At 39.6% G+C, this 25013-nt stretch overlaps 1 protein-coding gene across 1 annotated transcript in view; it reads left to right on the top strand.

The window, feature by feature from the left end:
* The window catches only part of VWA8 (von Willebrand factor A domain containing 8), an 88181-nt gene that overhangs the window by 24580 nt on the left and 38588 nt on the right, over positions 1–25013 (top strand). Inside the window, exons 14-26 of the mRNA XM_063304566.1 lie at positions 497–610; positions 5594–5762; positions 6282–6359; positions 8249–8364; positions 9564–9670; positions 12211–12317; positions 14314–14385; positions 16001–16077; positions 18012–18087; positions 18492–18627; positions 19393–19512; positions 20033–20238; positions 22609–22760. Of these exons, the coding sequence (XP_063160636.1) occupies positions 497–610; positions 5594–5762; positions 6282–6359; positions 8249–8364; positions 9564–9670; positions 12211–12317; positions 14314–14385; positions 16001–16077; positions 18012–18087; positions 18492–18627; positions 19393–19512; positions 20033–20238; positions 22609–22760 (1530 nt within the window). The remainder of the gene's footprint in view (positions 1–496; positions 611–5593; positions 5763–6281; positions 6360–8248; positions 8365–9563; positions 9671–12210; positions 12318–14313; positions 14386–16000; positions 16078–18011; positions 18088–18491; positions 18628–19392; positions 19513–20032; positions 20239–22608; positions 22761–25013) is intronic.

Genomic DNA, 25013 nt, shown 5'->3' with positions numbered 1-25013 from the left:
TGCCCTGCTTGTGTTGGTGGGGGGTGTTGTTCTCTCCTTGGAAGTTCTTTGATTGGGCTGTTGTTTGCTGCTTGGTTGATTGACTGAGTTAATAGTTCCTTGATTAAGGTGTATTGTGCTGTTTGATGGTTCATCTGGTGTTGATCCTAGTGTTGATTTTTGCACATCTGAGTGTTGATTCCTGGCGAGGAGGTGTACTGGTCTTTTGGCTTTTCTACTGTCCCTTTTGAATGGCATGTAAATGTTGTTTACCTCTGTGCTGATGGCTGCTTTGTCTGAGGGCCAGGCTTGCAGGATTTCTCTGGCACTTTTGGATTTGGCTTGGTTTAGGATGCTCACCGTTTCCCAGTTGACACCATGGTTGAGTCTGTCCATGCGTTGTGAGATTAAGGAGTTCTCATCGTGTCTTCATATATAGGTTCACAGAAAACCCAGGGTGACGGGAACCCCCACTTATTTATTTATTCATTTATTTATTTCACAAACTCTGTTGTAGGTTGATTCATGATAGAGAGATTACACTTTATGACGGTACCAGATTGCTGAGGGAAGATAGATACCGAAAGCTACAAGAAGAGCTGCATCTTTCAGATGAGGAACTACAGCAAAGGTATTAAAATTAATTGAATTTTCACATGGGCATGGAAGAGTAAAGGACTTGCTTTGTATCTTTAGGAAGATCTGGACTTGCTTGACCTGTTTATAAATCGCACTGCTATAAAGAAAGCCCCATGCACAGCTGCTGATGACTGTCAGGCCTTTCACTATATTATTTCACTGCAAACTCTAAAGCTGTGCCTTTTCTTCATAACTTTGAATTCCTGCATAAACATCTTCTTAAGCAGCTGTATGCAACAGAAACACTGTGGTTCATTTGTCATTGGAAGTCTTCAAAGCAGTCAGTTAAGTAGCAGTGCATTAGTAATATTTCAGAGGCAATTCTTACCTAGACATTTGTAACAATGGAAAAAAATAGATACTAATTGCAAAAAGTTGCAGTGTTCATTTATTTCCTGTTTGAAAGCTCCGATCAGACTCTAATGTAGTACTGTATATATCTTTTTCTGAATGCATAAATTGCATGCAGAACTATAGGCACTCCTGGTCACATAGTATATTTCATACAGGGACAGAAGCCAGCGCAGCTTCTACAGGGTACAAAATTAAGCACAGCTTTCTGCAAATGTGAATACTTGTTTACTCTTTGTGTACAGTTGTTTACAATTCAGAATAAGAAAACAGTGAATATGGCAGAAGAGTGGACATTCAGTCAGTCAGTACATTGTAACGCCTCTTCTGGCAGAATCAACATCTTCCAAGCTTTTTTTGCACCCAGCTAATCGTCTTTCTAGAAGGGACGCGGTGGCGCTGCGGGTTAAACCGCTGAGCTGCCGATCGGAAGGTCGGCGGTTCAAAACCGCGCGGCGGGGTGAGCTCCCGTTGCTCGTCCCAGCTCCTGCTCACCTAGCAGTTCGAAAACATGCCAATGTGAGTAGATCAATAGGTACCACTTCGGCGGGAAGGTAACGGCGTTCCGAGTCGTCATGCTGGCCACATGACCCGGAAGTGTCTATGACAACGCCGGCTCCAAGGCTTAGAAACGGAAATGAGCACCGCCCCCTAGAGTCGGACTCGACTGGACTTTACGTCAAGGGAAACCTTTACCTTTACTAATCGTCTTTCTACTCTTTCTTTTGGATTTTTTTTCCCACTCTTCCTTACAGCAGTCTTCCAACTAAAAATATTCCTCAGTCTCCCTGCGTGTATGGCACGGCTGAAATCTCTTCACAGATTTTCAGTAAAATTTGAGCCTAGGGACTGTGAGGGCCATTCCAAAATCTTTTATCTTTGTTTTCTTTAAAGTTTTTCATGTTGATTTGGAGGTGTGTTTCTATTGTCTTACCATCCTTTTTTCAGCTTCGGTTTCTTCCACTTCTAGGATAAGTTGCTATTTAAGTTGAATCCATTCTTCTTTCCATCCGTACATTTCCTCTGTCTTTGGCTGTCACGCAACTCCAAAGCATTACAGAACCATGCTAAGAACTTGTGCTTATTCATCGGCAAAGTGTTATTTTTTTTCAAATTTTCTTCAAATGTATCTTGTGTGCTTGTGGCCAAAGGTTTTCTTTTGCATAATTTAAACGACGACTTTTATGATGAAGTCAGAGAAAATATTTCCTTCTGACATTTCTCCCATGCAGATCATTATTGTGTAGGCAATTTTGTACTATGGATCTATGCGTAATTACTCTAGTGTCAGCTAAACATTTCAGCAAGTTGTTTGCAGTAATGCATGGATTCTCTTTTGGAACAGTCTAGCAGAGATTTTTCTTGGTCCTTTAGGTCTTGCCTTGACTTCAGGAGTTCCACATAACTTCTCTTTATTAACAGTGTTTCTCACCATTGAAATTGCTAGCTGGAAGCATTTAGAGGGTTTTTTAAATAGCCTTCCCTGCTTTGTAAGAATGAATTATCTTCATTTTCAAATGCTCAGACAGCTGTTTAGAGGAGCTTGTGGCTGTTGAAAGTAGACAGAGCCACAGTCATAATCTAAAAGGGTTGAAAAGCCAGAATATTTGTTCATCTGTGGAACTGTCTTCCCCTGGCCAATTGTAGGCCTAACAAGTCACTTTTGGGGTCTTCTTCACTGAATCAACTGGAACAGTGTACAAACATCTACACCTGCCACAGTCATGGCTTCCTTACTTTCTATCTGTAAGCAACAGATAGTCCACCCGTAAGCACAGAAGCCAGCTGGGTGAGTTTGGGCCAGTTCTTCTCTCTCAGCCTTAGACTGCCACATTGAAAAACATCTATCTACTAACTCACAGTAGATTGATTTGGGTAGTACATGTGTGTGGGTGTGGGTGTGGGTGTGGGTGGGCAGGCGGGCGGGTGGTAGAGAGAGAAAGAGATTCTGTGTGATGTAACAGCAATGCTACGTTGAACAAAATGTTGTTGAGTGAAGTATTGCTTTAATTTCACGACTGCTGTTGGTTTTCCTTTCTAACCGTTCCTTTGGTCTACTTTATCTCCTTTGGGGGAAGGGATAATGCTATTATATTGCTAAATGCAGCTTTTGGAGAAATATGTGAGCAAAAAATGATGGCAGAAAAAGGATAATTTACTCTTAATAGAACGAGTCTCCAGGGTGATTTATGAATGAAAACTAATAACAAATTAATGTTATTTTTTTAAGCAATCTATAAACACTGAACTCTCACCTAGAATTTCAATATATATATAGCAACTTGTTATTAAAGATCTTGGACAGGTAAAATGATTTCATCTGATCTATGAAACTGATGGTAAATGCAGAGTGAAAAAAAGTGAAAAGAGACATTGGAAGGAATTCCAGAACTGGGGCGTCACCTCGGTGAAGATGAAGTCCATGGAGTCTAAGTCAAGAGGGGCACCTCCCTAGATTGCATGAGTGAAAGAGATGCCCGTATCTCTGCTGCCACTATCCAAATAAACTCTCTGTTTTGCTTTTCGTCCTTTACCATATTAACAATGCTGGCTGTCCCCATGTCCATCTGGTGTTACTTCTTATTCGACATCCCTCATATTGATATTTTCGTTTAAACTGCAAAAAAAAAGGGGGGGGGAGAACAGCATTTATGGTTTGTATTTATATGTTTGCTTGCTCCTGTTTCTGCTTCCCCATCCAAAGATTCTAGGTGGCTTATTGATCATGAAATTTGTAAGGAATACAGGAAAAACAGCAACGCTTATAGAACATCCTCTCAGCCACCATAAATGAACCCTAACCCAGGTGTTCCAACCAAGTTGGCCCCTGCTCCAAAAAGCATTGTCTGGACAGACTTCCTGAAGTTAGCAAACAGGAGGGGGCCGTTCTGTCCCTGGAGAGGCCAGTGAGGGTCTGGGCCATGGAAGATGTCACAATGGCTTATTATGGGACTCAAGAAAGTAAAGGGGAGAATTTTGTGATCAGGCACCGTGTTTGGTGGATTGCAGTCAAAACCCTGGTAGCTTATAGCAGAATCTCATAATCCAAATTCCAGGAGATGTGTAGCCATTCTGATGTTACCCATAATACTTGCTTGACACTTCTGTAGAGCCAGATTTTGAAAAAGGACTGAAAACCGAAATATATGAAACTTAACAAAAACTGGGATAGGTCTTATTTTATAGTGGACTTATTTCCATTTCCGTTTCCTTATGCAGTAGAGAAACAGTCTTTTCACAGTAATGCAAATGGGTTTTTACCCTGTGAAGAACAATGATAAAGTTAGGTTATACTACAACGCAGAAATGCTTTTTTATGTTGATGCATTAAGGAGCTGGTTGCTAGCTTTTGCTGTGATTTATATGTGTATGTGTTAGCAAAAGTGTACTTGCTCCAACCACTTAATGCTGTTTTAAAAATTGGTTCACTTGCTTTAGAGAACACTGCACCAGGATGGGCCATTGAATGTTAATGCTGCATATCCTTACAGAAATGGTTTTCAGAAACAAGCATCCTATTTAATAATAAAAATAACATGGATTTAAATAAAGGTGTGTTCTTGATGACAAAGGAGACAGTGGTTTCAAAAAGACTTTGTAATAAACTTGGCTGCCATAGGCTTCGAGAAGCAGCCACAGTGACGTCACGCCTGTCGTGAGGTCATCAAGACCAAAATAAACCATAAAAGTTGTGTCCCTTGTTTGATGACATCATGATGCCCATCACATAGTTCACAATGATGTCATGATGTCACTTAGATCCCCCGGCCCCCTCTGGCAGATGCCCTGTTGGTTGCTCTCTCCTGATCGTCACTGCTCTTCTACATGGTGACAACCACCTTGTCGTTCGTTCCCATTTCACATGATTCTTCCAGATCCTTCACTGTCCATGTTTATCAGCCAAGGATTAGCTTTGAGGCTTGCACCATTCAGCTAAAAATATCTGTTACAAACTTCAAGGCTTTGATCTGTGCGACTGTTTTCAACAGGCAGTTTACTCTTTCACATTTTTGTTAGTGTTTTCCAAAAAAAGATTGCCCACTGCTGTATAATTTTTGTTGTCGTTGTTGTTGTTCACATTTTGGGTTCACATTGTTCCCGCAAGGCAAAGTAGGACTAAGTCGTTTGCCTCTGAATGCAATCCCGTTAGGTAAACTGGCAAACAAACAGGAAGTCTTCAGTTAACTATGGCTTCCCGTTTTGCCCAAACCAGGAAACTTATGATTAACAGCTTTGGAATGAGGCAGCATATTTGGATCGAATAAATGTGCGGTGTCTGCTTACGGCTCTGACTTACTCCAAAGCTGTTAGGCATAATTAACAGCTGGTAATCTGTGGTTAAGGGAAGTCTTCCAGCTGAATTAGTTGACTTGGGTGAAAGACAGTAAAGAGAGATCTCATGCACAGGTAAGAGTTTAATTCGTACCTAATATTGTTATGCCTGGTTAGGCTAATCCACACAGGCAAATGCGTTGAAGTAGTATGGAAAAATGCCAGCTGGGGTATTTATTTTGGGACCAAGTCGTGAGCAGAAATGCAGAAACAGAACATGTTCTTAAGCAACGCTCAGCCGCCCTTCAGTTCTGTGCAAGGCAAAACAGCTAACCTAATCATTTTCTCACAGGGCCATCTTTCCCATCCACCCCTCCTTCAGACTAATTGCATTGGCTGAGCCACCTCCTCTCGGAAGTACCACGCAGCAGTGGCTGGGCCCAGAAATCTTACCTCTTTTCCTTTTCCATTATGTAAAGCCACTAAGCAAGAGTGAAGAAATTCAAGTTATTAAAGAGATGGTAAGTGATGCCAGAGCTTGACAATGGCATCTATTTGGGTCATTGCTTGCCCTGTCCTGCCTCCCCTCTGTTCACAGAATTACTCACGGCGAAGTCATAAATGTACAAGAAGCTGAACTAACTGGGCTTGACTTGCATGCTTGATTTTCTCTCCTGTTTATATTGATGTACACTAGACTAACTGTGCTAACATTGTGTGTGTACACATCAAACATGTATTCAAGTAGCACCCAAAATGGTGCAGTGAGGAATGTTGATCATTCTGGCAAACCAGTGACTTCCTAAGATACTCCATTCCTTCTCTTTTCAGCATGTGCAGTGTTGACTGGCCCATTTGGTCCTCCCCAATGTTTTTTTTGGGGGGGGGGGGTTGTTTGATTGTATTAACTTTCCTCCCAAATCTCTCAACACTTCTCTTAAATCTCCTTGTGCCTTTTTGAGGTGCGTGTGTGGATTTGTCTACATCAGGATGAGCACAGAATGAAGTGTATACGTATCTATAACAAATATATGTTTCAGGTTCCAAATGTACCCGATGCCGCAGTGGAGAAGTTACTGAAGTTGACACACAAACTTCGTGAGACAAACGATCCCACCGTGAGTTTTGATGTTTCACTTTTGATCCTTTGTCTTGCTTTTTCATCGTCAAATCCCTAAAACCTCACCATTTTAGAAAGGCTATAGAAATCAAATAAATCAAATAAAATTTTGGCTAAGCCATTGAGAGCTTGCAGAATCTCAGAAAGCTTGAATTTCTTTGAGGAGTTTTATCTTATACTCTAACATGTCTTAACATTTAAGTCCCTGTGTAAGCATGGAGTATCATACTCCATTTATCGCGGGGTATCATACTTCTACACTCTGAAGAGTTAGATGTTTACTGTGAATAAGTTGGGTTGATCTTTTCAAGGGAAAAGCCCTTGACTTTACTAGCTTTTGCACAAATGCTTTATCATTCCTTTATTTTATGCCTTGTTCGAAGAAAAAATAACATTATGGAAACGTGCTCAGTCTTGAAAAACACACGTGGAGCTTCGCGTTGACACCATTTTCTGTCTAAATTGTTTACAGAGAATGAGTCTGAAAAGTAGGACTTCTCAGTAGAGTTTTCTTAAAATGGCAAAATGTCTGGAGGCTATCTTCTAGAAGTGAGTCACATTCAGCCTGGGAGGAGATTCTTACAGATGAATAGTGACAAGCCATCCACAGGAAGGAGATATAAATAGCTTGCTTGGGCTGCAAGCTGAACTTCATGCCTTAGGTGTATAATCCATGGTGCCTTGCAAGAGAGGGGAGAAGCTTCCCCTCTCTTGCAAGCTTCCAGATGTATGCTGTAAGGTGGTAATATGCAACTGCTAACCCAAATGCAACTGCTAACCTGTTCAGTATGCAGATTGCTTTTCTTGCTAAACACGATAGGTCCTAACATTGAATGTTCCTGTTGGACATAAATTGGCTTAAATTTCTCTGAGCTAGATTTAGAAGTTGGAGAAATGTCTTTCCAGGGTTCTAGCGCAGTGTTTTGTTTTCATTTCTGCCTGAGAGAAAACAAAAGTCAGTGGAGGAAATTCAGGAAAAGTTTCTGTCTTGGTGGAAAGATTGGCTTTCAACAAGATGGTTGACTTAAATGTAATAGCTAATTTACACAGGTTGGAGTTCAGGTGTAGCGTGAAAGGTGCCCCAGCATTGCTATTTCATGGCAATGTTTTAGATTAGGTTGATATTTGCGAGGGAAGGCAAAATTGCAGTGAATTTGCTTTTTTCCTTTTTAGTTCCCAGGGTATACCATCTGTCTGGCGGTGCTAGACAGCTTAATAAGACATTAATCTCACCAGGCTGGATTACTTTTACCATTTGAACAGGCCAGGCCAATGCACGCTTAACCCTTGAACTCTTAAAGCCACAGATAATGGCTTTGGATCATGTATGCTTTAATCTCCACCACTTCCACTCCCGTTTTTCTTCTCCGTGGGAGAAACTCTCTTGATTGCCACAGTAGTGATTGAGCATTGTGTTGCCTGATCGTTAATACTGATCAGGATTTGCTACTCAACTTCAAACTCTGATTCCACATCCTGGGCAATTATCTTAGGGTTAGTGGCAGTGTAATAGATTACCATTAATGTTCACATACTCAGAGCTGAGTTCAAGTAAGCCCTTAGTAAGATAGGTTGAAGGCATTTTTTATATTGTCTTCTTCACAACCCAGAGGGACCAGCGACAAGAGGAGCCTGGCTCAGCCTGCCCTTCGAAACCATGATCACCTTTGTATTTAAAGTACCGGAAACTCTGTCGAGCCATTCCTTTGAACAGCATCTTTCCTCTCTGGTGCCCTCCGAAGCTGTGCCAGTAGAGGAATATGGGAGTTGAAGACTCCTGGAGGGCACCAGACTGGGAAAGGTTTCTTCTGCGGCGTGTTGCATCTTTAGAAAGAATTCTCTTCGCAGGTGAAGATAAACAAAATTAAATTCATTTCCCATTGACAGGCACAGTCTCTAGCCTCATCCTTATCTACCCGCCAGCTGTTGAGAATCTGTCGGCGACTCTCTCACTACCCGGATGAAAGTCTCCACCATGCTATCAATAAAGCTTGTCTTTCCAGGTACATTTTTGTAGGTGTTTTTTTGTTTTAACTGAACACTGGAAGTATGTCATTTATTTCTTTCACAGTTCGAAAGTCATTGACAAGAAACATTTGATCAGTTAGATGCGATTCATTGAATTCCCATGGTGATTACAAAATAACCAAGGTAAAATTGCAGGTATTATTCAGAACAGGAATAGGTTTGTCAGTGGTCCAGCAATGACAAAACATAGCAATGCATCCCCAACCTTGACAGGATCACCATCATTCCATCTTCTAAGCAATGGGGAGCAAACGGCTTGTTTGATGTTTTCTTGGAATGAGAATGATTTTCTTCTTTCTTAATCTTCCTGAAATTGCTGAACTACAACTCTCAGCAGCCCTGCCAGAGAGAGAGATGCTGGGCCTTGTAGTTGAGTGAGATTTGAGGACCACAGATTCACCCCACCTGTTCTACCATTTATAAATACACGTATTTCCAAAATCTTCTGAAGAGAGGAATGTTGGTTTGGCTAGTAGAGCAAATTATAATGAACTTAATCATGATTCATAGTTGTAATGTGGGAATGACCTTGGGAGACAGGAGGAAGAGCTACAGACTAGACAGTGGTCAGATAAAAGGCAGCTGAACCAGCAGAAGCAATGGGGGCATGGCAAATGTCTCAGAAGGGATCCTCCCTAGTTTCTTGGACTGTAAAGGTGAGTGGGGAGAGGTGTACTTTCAAACTTGCAAGATTCTGTTAATATAACTTCACAGTAAAGTTAAAACTAGTACTTCTGGGTGTGCTTCTTGTCTGGAATGCTTCAGAAGGCTGACCTCAGTATAGATGCTTTGTGTTGGAAAGAAGTGGAAAGAATTTGCTTTGCCACTGTAGGATTTCTAACTTCCAGGCTTTGGCAAAATGAAAACAGTGCTCAGACATGAGTGCACGCACAGACACACATGACACACAAAATCTAAAGCTCTTATAGGAGCCCATCATTTCCCAACCTGACCTCTTCCTCATGTGTTGGGCTACAGCTCGTTTCAGGTAAAGCCAGGGTGAGCATGGGAATGACCTCCAGCACAGTTAGAAGACAGTAAGCTAAGAAAGGTCCTTAATGCGCTGATAATACCCAGAGGTGAAAAGATCACTATAGGATCTGGTCACCTGTAAGAAGTCTACAGAACAACATTTCTCTCTCTGAAGTAACCTTCCCTTTTCTTGTATATCTAGGTTTTTACCCAATCTTGCAAAATCTGCCTTACATAAAAACCTGTTGGATGCTGGGATTGAATCAAGCTCTGCTGATATCCAGAAAATGGAGGGAAGAGACTATAGCTGTAAGGTCTTGGTATTTTTCTTCTTTTCCTGTTAAAGTAAACCCCATACAAACCAGGCACAATCCTGTCATATTTCTAACTCTGGATTCTTGTTTCACACATTAACATCTGAAAGGTTCTGGTGGCTTCCTAAGATGTTGATTTGGAGGTGGCTGGATGTGAGACTCTGTTTATGAAGGTAGAACATAAAAATTAGATGGGTTGGCTACTAGGATACCAGCCTCCCTGCTCAGTAGTTGCTTCCGTACTTGAAGTGCATGATGCTATGGCGGGTTGGACGTGGAGTTCCCCAAACTTACAGTTCTGCGGGACTTGCCCTTTGTAGGCTTCAACTGTGAACTGGCTCAGGAGTTCATGGCCACCATGGACCTGATCCAGGTTGATGGCCTACCTTACAGTGGAGGTCGTACATTAGATCTGGTCTTTGTATTGGGGCAGTGGTGACATGTACTGGGGGATGTGGCCATCAGTTCCTGGTCATGGAGAGATCACTCCCTGTTAGCTGTGTGGTTCTCTGGCTACAGAGAATAGCCGCGTAGAGGAATGACCTATTTGATCAGTCTTCCCCAGATGCTTGATTGACCCAGTGGGGGTTCTAGAGGGGACTTGGGGTAGTTACTGAAGCTGTGCTGCATGGCTCAACCAAGGCCTTCATCACTGCTCAGAATGAGTGGGCAGTGGCAGCCTTGGATCAGATCACACCTGCATAGAGACTATGTGCATGGATATCAGAGAGTCCTGTGGTTTACAGAGGAACTTTGGGAGATGAAATGGCCCAAGAGATCTCTAAATCATCACTGGAGGAAGACAAAGAGTGAATCCGGCCAGGCACAGGTAAAAATTTAGGAGGGATTATTAGGGATTACCTTGTGGCAATAAGAGTGGTAAAAAGTACTTATTTCTCTACTCTTATCAGATCCCCAAGTAGTTGGCCAGCAGCCCTGTTTCAGGTGACTTGGTTCCTCCTGTGTAGGAAGGGCCCAGGAGAGCCTCTGCAGGGTCACTGTGAAGATTGTTCTTGGCATCTCTTAGATAAAGTCACTCAGATTCACTCTGAGTTGGATTCCGGCTGTGCAGGTTCCATGGAATTAGCAGGCATGGTCTTGCTTGATTATCTGAGCGTGGTTTGAGCTGTTTGTCTTCAAGAGTCTTTGGGGCTTTGAGCCCTGCCACCTACAGTAATGTTCCAGGGTCATTGGTGTGAGCTGTGCAGAACTCAGTGGTTATAGTTGGGGTGTAAATACTTCAAATAAATTAATAATTTTGTCCAATCTGGTTAGCTTTAACTGGGAGCAGATTGCCAGAGTCTGTTCCTCCTGCCCACCATTACACTGCAGCTTTCAGTGTTAAGCACAAGCTAAACTAAGCTAAACTTTAACAGACATTTAGTTAGGCTGCTCCTAAGGTCTGAAACATTCCCTTTATGCTACAAAAAACATGTGAAATATGTGATAATAACTTACAGCTGTTTTTGCTTGACTGTTTATGTCTGCTGTGCCGAAAAATGTATTAAAATAATTCAGTGAAATTTTCTGGCAGGAATTTCTGTTGAATGGGAATACGTGTATGCAATTCTTAAAAACCGCCTTCTATTGTCAGGCCTTACAGTGTACAATATATGATGGTTACATTTTTTTAATTGTTCCACTGATGATCTACCTTACGAGAGCTGGTGATAAATAATTTGCCTGTTGGTACAACTGGGAACAGTAACAGTCTAGATTAATATTCAGTGCTATTCTAAAAACACAAGAAGCTATTTTCCTGTATTAATGATTTAGTGTCAATAGTTGACTGCTGTATATTCTAATTTATGTTCTCTACTGAGGGCTGGAGGATCCTTACCAAAATATCTAGAGTTTTCATGACGTTGAACTTTTCTGTATTTCTATTCCTAGAAGGGTTGAACAACATGCATCTTTTTAATGTTTACAGTAAGTGCTGAGACACTGATTCAGATTAGATCCTCGTGTGCAGGTAGAAGCATTTAATCCTTTGCTCCCTGCTATGGGGTAAATTTAGATCAGTTGCTTTGTACACGTCGTTTGTATTGTAACAAATGAATCACTACTTTTACATTATTTGCATTGTGAATTTTAGGTGCCAAAGGGATCTAGTTGAAATGATATCTTCAGTGCTTACATTGCATGGAAAATATATTGAAAGTGTAATGGTTAGCTTCATTTTAGGGTAGTGTATAGTTTGGTCCACAGTCTCTCATGCCAGCTGCATTTTTGCAGATTTCTACATGAGCAAATTCCACAACTGGGATTGAGAGGAAAGGAAACCTCCTTGCAGAACAAATCATAATTATATCCTTGTCTTCTAAAAGGCCGGGGCTAGATAGACATCAGGCTAATCTCCCAAAACAAACATACTGGTTATCAAAGTACGCCTATAACCAAGTAACATCTCAAAAGCTACTTTGAAGTCTTTCTAAAGGACTTTCTAAAATTAAAGATTTCATTTGTATCTTGAATGGAAATAGTTGTGCATATCCATGCACTAAGTAATGATCCTTAATTTGTGTGAATGTCCAGGTGAAATTAATTCAGGAGTCCTCAAGATTGGGAGTGTCAGCATTCCAGTTTACAACCCCTATGAGAGGATGAAAGTGCCTGATGTTCTTTTCTATGAAAATACTCAAGTAAGTGCTGGTCTCCTGTTCTTTCAGATGGAGACCAAACCTCTTCGCTGCCTTTTTGGGATGTTCTCTCTATCAGGGTCCCTCTCCAAAATGGGCACATCTGGCTTTTTGAGATCATGTGGTGGGCACCCCCAAAATAGCTGTTAGGGTGGGGGCTTGCCTATTGCAAAGGGCATGCCATGATGAATGCAGCCAGTCACAAAATACCCATTGGTACTAGTGGCCAAGGTGGTTCTTGGCAACCTTCCAAAGGATGCCTACCATCTGAGCTTACTTTGACGTTACTTTTTTCCTCCATTCCAGCCCCAGGTCGTTTTTGTTTTCTAAGAATTGCTACTTACAAGGCCAATATATACAGGCAAGAGGCATTCTTGGAAATATAATGCTAGAAGCACTTTGGTTTACAGCATGCTCAATTCCTTGTTTTTAAACTGTTGAAAAGAGTCAGGCATAGTAAGGTGCCTAGGGAGGAATCTGGGACACATCTGATGGCACAGCAGCACATTGGGCACCCAGTGTAAACATTATTCTAATTTTCTTGCATACTGCTTCATTGCTGAAGGGTTTACATGATGATTGTCTTCTGGGGGTCCTCTTCTGGGTCTGGGGGATCCTTCCTGAAACTTCTCAGGTGTTCGAAATGATCAACTTTTCTGTATTTCCACACCTGTAATGACCATACACCATTGCTACGGCTTCCTTTTCTCCCCCTGATTATCCATGGAGGCCTGCTGATTGAGATTAGATCCAGATCTAATCAGTCTAAGCCTATTTGGCTTTGAAACAATCTTTTTTTTCATCATATACTGATGTCGGAAGATGAACATTTCAAAGGTGTAGATGAAAGGGAAGAGTTTTTAGAGACTCCTATTCTTGTACTGCTTAGGAAAAAAAGTATTTTCTGCTTGCTGGGATCATCACAGACCTGCCAGTGATGCTGCTGTTTTTTAGAATCTGTGCGTAGAGCAGAAATTGAAGTGAGTTAGTAGAACCTAGTATTGTTAGTATATTAGGGTAGGATATAAGATAGGAAGACCCTGTCCTCAGTCTTCTCAAGATTAACTGTACTCAGTTCCTTCACTTTGTCTTTGTAGGACAGTTCTTTGTCCCCTCTGCATTTCTTTAAGCCTGTTCTAGGTTGTCCTCATCCTTCTTCTAGTATGGAGTCCAGAACTGGGCATTTGAGGTGGGAGCTAACCAAGAGAGAACAAAAGTCCTCCCATAATTGCAGAACAGCTCTTTGCTGGTGTAGTCAAATTGCATTTGTCTTTTCCACAGCATATTACATTAGTGATTTAACTTCATTTTTTAACTAAGATTAAATCCTAAGCTATTTTTACAAGCACTATTACACAGCAGGGTAATCTATATTGTATACTTGCACAGTGGATTTCTGTTTTTCTAAGCCAAGAAGTTTGCATTTGTCTCTGTTGTACGTCATGAACTAGATCCAGCTCATTTCTGTAACCTATTCAAGATCATTTGGGGCATTATTGCTGTCTTCTAAGCAAGAGTGTGCATGATCTGGAAAGTGTGTTCTGTTTTAAATCCAAACAAGCACATCATGTTCTGCAAGCTCTGTTGAGCCAATCTAGATCAGCACTGGTTCAGCAGAAACAAAACCTGGAACATTTTTGTTGTTTCAGATATTAGCCCTACAGGGATTCTGGGCCAATTTTATGGAGTAAGTAGGGTGCACAGTGCCTCCTGTTTCTCCTAAACCCCTCAGCATCTCCCACTGCAGCATTTCTCCTGGTCTGCCCACCCCCAGGCTTCAAAGCATCTTCCTTTCCCTCCCTCTCTCCCTTCCTTTGATGTCCCAATCCAGAACAGCAAATTGCATTAATGATTCTCCAGATAGGTATGATTGTGTGTGGCTAATTCAGAAGAATTGCCTAAAGTGTACTAAAAACTACAGTATTAATATGTTAGTATTGTTTTGTTACTAATTTATTTTCTTTTCCCATTTTAAAACATGGGTTTGATTCCTCTATAGCATATGATGGTGATGGAAGATATGTTAAAAGACTTTTTGCTTGGAGAACATCTTCTTTTAGTTGGTAACCAGGTAAGAGAAATCAAATATCAACTGCTAGCTGATTTGTATATTTCATTCATTCATTCATTCATTCATTCATTGTTCTACTGTTGTAAAAACAGGTAAGCTACAGATTTACTTATCCTATGATATACTTCATTCTTCTCTGTCATGTGCCATTGATTTCATTCTGGTTTCAGCCTATTGTTTTTAAGGGTACAAAATAATTTGAAGGCCAGCCATAGTTACAAAATGTGTGTATGAATCATGGACTAAGCATGGTTTTAAAAAGTATATTAGAGTTTAGAAAGAAATATCTAATAGCATGTAAGTTTTGAGTGTCTCTAGGTAAAAGAAGAATACAAATTAAAGTAACAACAGCAATCCACATGTTATTGATGATAGGAAGGGCTTTGGTACATCCCATTCATGAAATTCAAAAAGGATGTTAATTAGAAAAGGGAAATACCATCATGGAATGGAATGAAACCATACTCTCTGTCTCTTGGGAGTGAAGACCTTGAACATTTTCACTGTGTTCCCCATAAATAACATTGACGTGAATATACCAAGCTTGTCTTAAGATGGGAACCATCTTCCAATATCAATAATTATTTTGTACTATAAAATTCGTTCTTGTAGAGTAAAGAAGTATATTGTCGAGAATAGAAGGCAGCTGTGTTGAGTTATATAAAGTCATCTCTGACAAGGAATGGGTAACATTTTCTAGTTAGGAAGAATTTGTGTACTGTTTTCAGATTTGAGGACACTTCCAAAAGTGATGGTATCAGTGTCCTCAAATCTTAGCCTCATTTCGTTATATCTGAATCTGTTTTCCCAGGATGATAGTGGGAAGAAGAGCGATTTCTATGCAAACATATTTTATATACATTTATATTTCTGTGAAAACATATTTCATACATTTAGCCTGCTGCCTTGGGTCAAGAATGTAAGCCAAGTTTCCTGTAGACATATTTTCCAGTTCCCTGGGCATAGAATTTAGTACAAATTGGCAAGTGATGACAGATATGTATCTGTTACCTAGCAATACTGTACACATTTTTTAAAAAAATTGATGTATGCCTCTATGTATATTTAGTTAACAGTAAATTTCACTGAACCTGTAAATCTGACTTCTGAATAAATATAAATGAATTCTGGCTGCTGCCTTGCCAGAAATAATAAAGTGGTTAGAGCATTCTGCTCAGGGAGATGCCAACAGTGTAATACACTGATACATTTTGCTATAGGTGTATTGGCATAAGCCAGTTGATAAATTATAGTATGAAAAATATTCATAGACAGTTAACTTAAATTTCAAGTTTCAAGTTTATTTATAAAGTATGTGTAGCCATAGGGCATTATAGCCATTAAAATTGCAACAAAAAAGCCCACCCTTTTAATTTAAAGATACAGTTAAAGCTCTTTGTTTGTAAGGAGCCCCATGAGTTAGTATTGGTTTTATGTGGGATATAGCCTGATTATAACAATTCTGTATTTTTATCAGATGAAAACGGCCTGTTGTCTTAGTGCCAGAATCTGAGGGCTATTCCCACTTTAGCTACCAAATTAAGTACCTTCCTAGACTGTTTCATCCTCTGTTTTCCCCCAAACACCCATCATTGTGCTCACTTTGTTGTTGCAGGGTGTGGGAAAAAATAAAGTGGTTGACAGATTCCTCCACTTGTTGAATCGACCAAGAGAATATTTGCAGCTGCACAGGTGAGCCATGCCTTGCATTGCGGGATTCTTGCTGTCAAGCATCAGGGCTAGGCCAAAGTTTCGAAAGGAGCACTGTCAGTGTGTATTACTGCAAGCAAAGCCCCCTCCTTGAAGGCTTGATGAAGCTGTTTTGAAAGCATTCCCTGACTGTGTGTGTGGACTGGAGAACCACTGTATTACAGATCTGCTAATGCATTCGGGTTTATCAAACTGGAATCAAAATGCCGGCATGAAAATAAGGGCTTTTTGTGACATGCTTATCTTTAGAAAGGAGAATGGCTGGTGACCTGCAAAAATGACTGAATAAGAAAGAGAAGGATTGCATTCCACTGTGGATTAGGGAGTAGAAAATAGCAGAGAATATTTGCAGAGGCAGCATTCCCCTCCCCATGCACACACACTTTTCATAATGAAATGATGCAGGCCGTTGGGATCTTTCCGCCTGTTTTTGGCTCACCCCCAATATTTCTCACTTTCCATGAAATAATCTTCCTTGCTTTAGTCATCAGGCACTGGGAGAGATGGCCTGTTCCTGCTTCTTTTCAGGAAGAAGTTTCTTTTTCTTTTCTTTTTTTCAAAGGGTGAGGTAGTTATTATTGGGTAGCGACATCACATATATATTTGTCAGCAGTAGATAACCTGTCTGGCCAAAAGAAGCTTGATCTTATTTCTAGCATAAAGATGTTTAGCTGATATGGCGCTAATGCAATGAAGAAATGGCCATGTGCATTGCCTAATGGTTCTGAAGAGAACTCAGCAAATGTCTAAAACAACACAACTAAGTGATTGCTTGTACCCAATGATCTCTTTATAGGGGTTATGGGGTTTTTTGGTCAAGATAAGAGCTTTTCATTCAACACAACTACTTTTTCTCCAGCTATAATATGTGGTCATGTCTTTTCCCTCTCTCCTCTCCCAATGATCCTGGTTCATTTGAGATATCAAAAAAAGTTGTTTACAGCCTGATAGCCCAACAGCATCTTGAAAATGCCCAAAGCTACCAAGAAATCTTTGAGACTTCCATGTATCGGGTCTCGATTTTTTTGGTGAGAGGAACCAGTGAGTTAATTGGAAGTACCAGATAATAGTATTACTGAATTACTGAAGGTGAATGGTGTGGATCCAGTTAGCAATTTGGTTGGGAGATCCATTAAAGTGGGATATATATATTTAGACTAAATCTGTTGTTTAAAGAAGGATACAATATAATTGAAACTATCACATAGACAAGCCATAATCACGGAATAAACTTTAGCTACAGCCTATACTGTCCTATTCTTTGTTACTGTGTCTCTCATTTTGTTTGCAACGAAGTCTGTCCTTGATAGAAATATGAGGTGGGTTTTTGGGAAATCGTTAAAAATTGCTTTTGAAGTCTAGCTGTGTTAAAATGAATGAAACCTTTGTTTGCTTGTTTAGCTGCTTTAGGAAATAAGTAAATCTAGCGATTCATGTCCATGTAGGATTTTTGGTGAGAATTTGGAAATGGATTGCCTTTTTACTTCCCAATTTAGCCTACAATCCGTGGATGGATCTGCCTCCCATACAAGCCCTAACAAGTTTAGCCTTTTGAGAACAGCTAAGGAGTGTACAGAAGCACTCCAGTGAAAGTGAATCTCTTCAATGAAGGAAGCTCAACATAGGCGTTCAGTGAAACTAAATATGATACTGATATAACGGTATATCTGTTTTGGCTCCTTTTCCCACAACAGTGCGTTCTTTATAATAGCCATACGCATTTTTTCTTAAAGCTCAGAGCAGTTTATTAATGGTGCCTGCATGCATCATAAGGACATAATACGGAATATTCTACATTGCAGTTTAATATGTTAAGTCTTGTGTCTTAGTCAGAAATAAGACCAATCCGCACTTGGTTTGACAGCTTTCCTATTTTGATTTTGAATAAAAACTTGTGCCTTTTTTTGCTGTCCTAGAGATACTACTGTGCAGAGTCTTACACTTCAGCCTTCTGTGAAAGATGGCCTCATCGTATATGAGGATTCTCCCCTAGTAAGTCTCTTGTAATGAAAGCATGCTTGTAATTTCCATTACTAAAATCCCAGGAACCCATGACTTCATTTTGTAGTCCTCCCTAAGGTGAACATCTGATAGAGCCACTGTTCATCTCAAGTTTTAAGAGAGCTGTGTTTTAACATGTTTATAGGTTGGTTTTCTTCTGGCTCACATTCATCAAATATGTGAAATGGATACTGGATCTTACTTTCTTTATTGGCATGACCTGGGAATATTTTTTGCATTGCTTGTCTTGTCCATAACAATAAAAAAAACATTATATCAGAATGGGAACCCGTTGCCTGGTCAGACCTTTGCATCCAGGCAGGAAACACTAGATTTTTAATATTAGTAATATTTTTTATGTGACGGTTTGTGTTGTCTAAATCATCTTTTTCTAGGTGAAAGCTGTCAAGAAGGGGCACATTCTAATGATTGATGAGGCAGACAAGGCACCAACAAATGTTACCTGCATTTTAAAAACTTTAGTGGAAAGTGGTGAAATGATTCTATCTGACGGGAAACGCATTGTTTCTAGTAAGCAGTCCCAAAGAGAAAGTATTCCAATAGCTGAATGTATGGTAGATTAATAAATTAAAAGCTGTTAACAATATAGTCATCAGCACATTGAAATGTGATTTTTCAGAGAAATGGAGGGTGGTTTTTTTGGTTATGAATTAATATGAATCTATAATGTACAGTGATCAAGGAAAATGCAGTCTTTTTTTAAGAATACAAGCAGCAGTCCAACAGGGAAACAAGCAGCTTTTTTGTTCTAGAGTAAGCCCAGGGAGATCTGTTGTGGATTGGGAACCCAGCTCTGAAAGCCCTTTCACTTCACACTCCCTATTATAGTCAGGAATGGGCACTCACACCTGTCACTTACAGTACATGATCTTTTGCATAGAGCACGCAAAAGGATCCTTAAAAAACCAGATCTGGGCTCTTGTCTTTATTCTAGAATAAAAAGTAAATGTACCAGCTATATATTTAAAATAACATACAGTTTGGCCCCAAGTTTCTAAGGTAATATGTAGTTTAGCCTATTAGCTTGCTGTTTGACCTGAAGACTTAAATAGCTTGTTATATTCTTTTAGCTGTTATTATTAAAGTATCTCTAAGAATTCAAGTAAAGTAGATCAAGTAGTTTAATAGCTTTATAGTTTATGGAAACTGGTTGCTATGTTGTTATTAGACTCCATACATATAAACTGTGGTCCATCTTTTGATGAGCATAACATTTGTCATCAGAATAAAGCCTTGTCAGATCAAAAATGCTAATTCTGCTTGTGTGTCTTCCAGATCCTGCTGCTGCAGATGGGAGAAAGAATGTAATAGTAATTCATCCCGATTTTAGGATGATTGTTTTAGCAAACAGACCAGGGTTTCCTTTCTTGGGCAATGACTTTTTTGGAACACTTGGTAAGCCGGGCTCTTTATAAAAGCTTATATTTTATGGACCTGTCTGTGAAAAATACTACTTTTGTTTCACTAGTCTGGTTGAAGGGAAAACAAACATAAAGGAAGCTACCAGTTTGGTTGTATTAAAATCATTTCTTTCTTTTTGACTCTATTACTCCTTTGCTATTTGGGAAAAGAAATACACATTTATCATATTTTGGGCCATGCGTAACTTTTCTAAGAAAATGTGTTTCAAAAAATGAATGTAAGTAAAAAATAAGAAATGATGCATTTTGAAGTAGTGGTAGTAGTAGTAGTAGTACTAAGAAAGCTAGGCTTGCACCTGGGACTTGCTTTGTAAAATACAAGCATTCTACTAATGAGCAATAGTCCCTCAATGTTCACCTTAAGCTGTCTTTACCTGTTGCACCCTTGGTTTGAAGGTGGCCTTGAACATCTCAGTAGCTACCGTACTAAGCTAAAAATGACATGCTGCCATGCTGGGCATCATTCTCTCCATTCTTGTTCTTGCTTGTTCCAGGAGATATATTTAGCTGTCATGCAGTTGATAACCCTAAACCAAATTCAGAGCTTGCAATGCTTCGACAGTATGGGCCTGATGTTCCTGACCCAGTTCTCCAGAAACTGGTTGCAGCTTTTGGAGAGCTCCGCAGCTTGGCCGACCAAGGAATTATCAATTATCCTTACTCAACTAGAGAAGTAGTGAATATTGTCAAACATTTACAGGTACTGTATGACTAATACTGGATAATTCACTAATAACTGAAGGCATTTGACTTCTGAAATCTTTAAAGACTACCTTAACTTTTGGAAAGCATAACATATTTCAGAAGATACTTCTAATGATGCTCGCCTTTGGTATCGTCTAATCTTGAAGAAACTTGCCGTCACTGGGACGGAAGCAGTGAATCAGTTTATGTCCTTTCTATTTCAATTAATTGTAACTGACTTAATTTCTGGATTTGGGTCGGTATGAGTCCAAACTGTGTCTTTTTCCATTCCTGTAAGTGCAAAGGGTATGATCCTTCCCTATATGGATATAGTGTTTGTGCACTGAAACATCCCATATAACTTAAGAGACCCGTCTCTTCACCCCTTTTAGTTTTTTAAAACACTGTAGGCAGAACCAGTGTTATTAAAAAGAAAAGAATTTAGCCTCCAAGACCCTCACCAACTTCATTGTTCTTCCCTGCTCTTCCTAGTTCCTCAGCATCCTTATTTTATTGAGGTGACCAGAACAGGACACAGTATTCCAGGTACAGTTGGACCAGTGCAGCAAACAGGGTAGAAGTCCAGCGGCATGTGCGATCCTCATCACTGTCATGCTTCTGCGGTACTAGAACCCAGTCTCTTGATTATTTGATCAATTAGACCCTTAGATCTCTTTTGCCAAGTATCTTAACCAGGGGGAACTGCACTGAAACCAGACCTAGCTTCTTGAATATCTGGCATCAGAGCTTGTTGTATAAGAGTACATCTACCAGATTATTTGCTACATGGCATGTGCTTTACTTGAGAAGGTGCTAGATGCAGTCTCAAATATCTCCCAGTATCTCAAATAGTTAAAAGAAAAAAGCAAGAAAGATCCTGCAGTTCTTGTGCCAAAGAGACATAATAATTCAAGAAGCTGGACCTTAAGCTGTTCCATACGTTCATCTAAAAATAACTAAGGAATTAATGTAGTTACGAAATAGAGCAGCAGAAGGTTTTAATTCACATGCTCAGTTTCTGGTTTGAATTCAGGTTTCTTGTTTGTGTGGCCTGAAGTGCTTCTAAGGGAAGCAAATGGGTTTCTTTAGATTTTCTTCAACCAGTAGCATAAAGAAACAAGAATAATTGTTTAGGACACAGAGACAGCCCCCAATGTCTAGCAGGTAATGGGAAAGAGATGGGATGAAAGGAAGCAGGGAAGTGATACAATCTCATGGCTTGGGAACGAAGGAAGGAAGTTAGTCATGCACAATATCTGTTTCTATAGCTATAGAGCTCTGCTAAGCTTTCTGTGTGAATTCAGGTTTCTTTTACATAAATGTAGTCTGTTTTAGTTGACAGGTGTTTATACTGTTGGCAAGCAAAGTCAACTTCAGGATGTACATATTCACAGCATGATTTATTTTGTTATAAGATCCAGCTGATCACAGCTCAGATTTTCACTTTAGTTCACAGCCGCATAAAGTTTTTTGCTGCATTTGTAATTCTGAAAGGCAGCTGTTCAGGTCTTCAAGAAGAGAAGAAAACGTGGTTTGGAAAACTGGACATCCCATGGTCAGGAGCTCTATATGACATCAGGCTAACCCTTTCTCATGCAGTAGCTGTCTTCATTCACAGAATGTTATGGGGGATCCACACAATATCATCTATTCATAATCTTGGGTATTTCTTTTCCCCCCCACAAAACGTTCATTAAGGAGGAAGGGAGAGAACCACAGTATAGAGTATCTTTTGATTTGGACATTCTTAGTATGGAAGTAGCCCAGAAACCTGTTCCAAAATCACAATTAACAAGATCACAACATCCATTATTAACAGTTAACTATTAATACAATCAGATTTCCTTTTTGGTGGCTTTGGCAGTATAGAATCAATGCTGTGTCAAAACTCCCCAGATAGATAATCCTGAGAAAGTTTAAATTTAATCTCAGCGATTGTATCCAATGTCTTTCTCCTACAAGCAGTATCCACCAATCAAAAGGATTCTTTCTCCCACCTCTCTTCTCCAGTTTCTTGAAGAGGAGAAGTTTGAAGGAAAGGAGAGGAGAGGAGAAGGAGGTTTCACTGTGTGAGCAGAAACACACTTGGGTAACGTTAGATGTAGCCCTCCGAATGTAACAGTGTGTTTAAAAGACCATTTGAAGATTTTGTCCCTCTACACTGTTAATTGATGGAAGTTTTGATAGCCATTCATAATTTCCCTTTAAACTGTATAATGTTAAATGGCTTGAAATGCATGTTTCTATGCACTGCAATCCATGGAGAAGGTTGTGGACACCTAAATTTTTTGGGTAATAGAACCTCTGTGAACTTTAAAGTCACACTTTTCATCACAGACTACAAACTAATGATTTTTTTTTTCTGTCTCTTTCTTAATCTCTGCAGAGGTTTCCAGCAGAAGGACTGGCAAATGTTGTTCGAAATGTCTTTGATTTTGACTCCTACAACAATGAAATGCGTGAGATATTAATTAGGACTTTACATAAACATGGAATACCTATTGGAGCAAAACCCACCAATGTACAGTTGGCTAAGGAGTAAGGTTAATTGTGTGCTATATTGCTACTAGTTATAAAAACTTGGAATGCTTGAAGCAAATTCCATTTATATTTTTCTCTAAACAGGTTATTTGATCGCGTAATTATTTATTTATACAACATTATCAGTGTATATTTACAGGATATGTCAATATGTATAAATGGAGGAATAGTTTTACCTAATTAATATTGGTGATTTGTACAATGAAAATAAATAAAGGGAAATATTTGTTTGATTTTTCTCAGTTTCTATTCATTGAATGGTTTTTTGATAATTTATCCCTGTAATGTGTACAAACCTGGTTTGTAACTTAAAAAAAAAAAATTGAAAGTGAGTGAACTGACTTGGCTCTTAATCCTGCACAGATTCCTCAAAATGCTCTTGTATGTGCCTGTAAAAATAGACACATGCTACACAATTTCACAAAAGTATTGTGAAACCTTGAATTAGCAGACCTTGATTCAGTGGGCTTTGCCTGCAACTGTCAAATTTCTCTGGTGATTTACATCATTTTCGTAAAAATGTCGTTACACAAATGACGCAAATCACCATGCTGACATGCTTTCATATTTAACAGACATTTGTGAATAATGGACACCCATATCCCCCAATTAGTCCACTGAAACATTTTGTTGCATTTCTTAGACCCACAGTATTCCAAACTTTTTTCATGGTATCCAATTTGCTTAATGGTGTTTATAGACTCCCTGTGTTTTGGGGTACTTATTTACCGAACATCAAACAGATATCTTGATGTGTTTAAATAATAATAGTACTTTACAAGATCACATTTTCAAGCTCAAGCCATAACAACATTCAGAAACCATTTTAAACTGAAACAAGTATTTCCCTTTATACTAGAAAAGGTTATGTGAAACAGACTTGTTTTCTAAAAGTTGGAGGTTATGTTGTTTGTCCGTTTTTTGTTTTTGTTTTTTTTGAGATAAGGAGGAAGACAAAAGTCCACTTCTCTAGCTATAGGTCTCATTCAGTGGTTAGAGAGTAAACCATCTCTATAATCATCCCTTAACTTAACTGAGATACGTAAAATCTTGCAGGCAAAATTACAAATATTACCTCAATCACTTCCCAAGGTTTAAATATGCTAGTTTTAAAACATGGATCCAATAAACCATTGAACAACTTCTAACAGCTTACTTAAGAGTTACAGTATAATGCTTTACCACTTCAGTGTGGTACATAGACACTTCCTAGGGAATATGTTGTTGTTTATTCGTTCAGTCGCTTCCGACTCTTCGTGACTTCATGGACCAGCCCACGCCAGAGCTTCCTGTCGGTCGTCAACACCCCCAGCTCCCCCAGGGACGAGTCCGTCACCTCTATAATATCATCCATCCACCTTGCCCTTGGTCGGCCCCTCTTCCTTTTGCCCTCCACTCTCCCTAGCATCAGCATCTTCTCCAGGGTGTCCTGTCTTTTCATTATGTGGCCAAAGTATTTCAGTTTGGTCTTTAATATCGTTCCCTCAAGTGAGCAGTCTGGCCTTATTTCCTGGAGGATGGACTGTATGGAATATACAAATTGATTAAACTTCCACCAATTTTGTCTTCATTTCTATGGTACCCTTGTTATGTTTTGATTTTTTCCCTAAAGATTCTCCGTTTAAGTTACAATGGATCTTGTACTTTTTGGCCTATTTATGAAAATCAACTAGATTGATTGGTCAATGTGCAAGTGATGAGGGGAGCAGTCATTCTTCACAACTTTCCATGTATTTCCAGTAGTATCTAGGTAGAAGCCGTGCTAACTTATTTGTGGATTCTCACACTCCAGACAGTGATGGTTGGGGATGAGGAAATGTTCGTAGCAAAACAAAGGGTGGATTAAGACAGAAACAATTAACTACTGTTAATTTCTGTATAACAAAAGTTTACGTTTCCAAAAGTTGATCCGTTATTGGTAAGGAGCTTCTGATCTCTGTATCATGAGCTTACTTGCGCAATAGAATAGATTACATAATGTTCTGCCTGTCTTCACTGTAGTCAGGATGGACTGGAATGATTCCAAAATGGAAGATATTTGAGGCCTATGGGAAAAGGTACACATCCTCCAGCAGGGAGGCAACCTTACAAAAGTTAAGCTGTGATAAAGGATACTATAAATATCAATTGCCCTTTATCTTTTGAATTCTATTGTGTGTCAGAAGATTTGAGGAATGCCTCCTGATCTGAATCACACACGCACATCTCATCCTCGGGTGTATTTTGTTGTTGTTTTCGAACAGGAGCTGA

This window comes from Candoia aspera, chromosome 5, assembly GCF_035149785.1.
Source record: "Candoia aspera isolate rCanAsp1 chromosome 5, rCanAsp1.hap2, whole genome shotgun sequence".
NCBI lineage: Eukaryota > Metazoa > Chordata > Lepidosauria > Squamata > Boidae > Candoia > Candoia aspera.
Note: the sequence above shows the minus strand (reverse complement) of the source record. Positions and strands in the feature narration are given on the sequence as shown.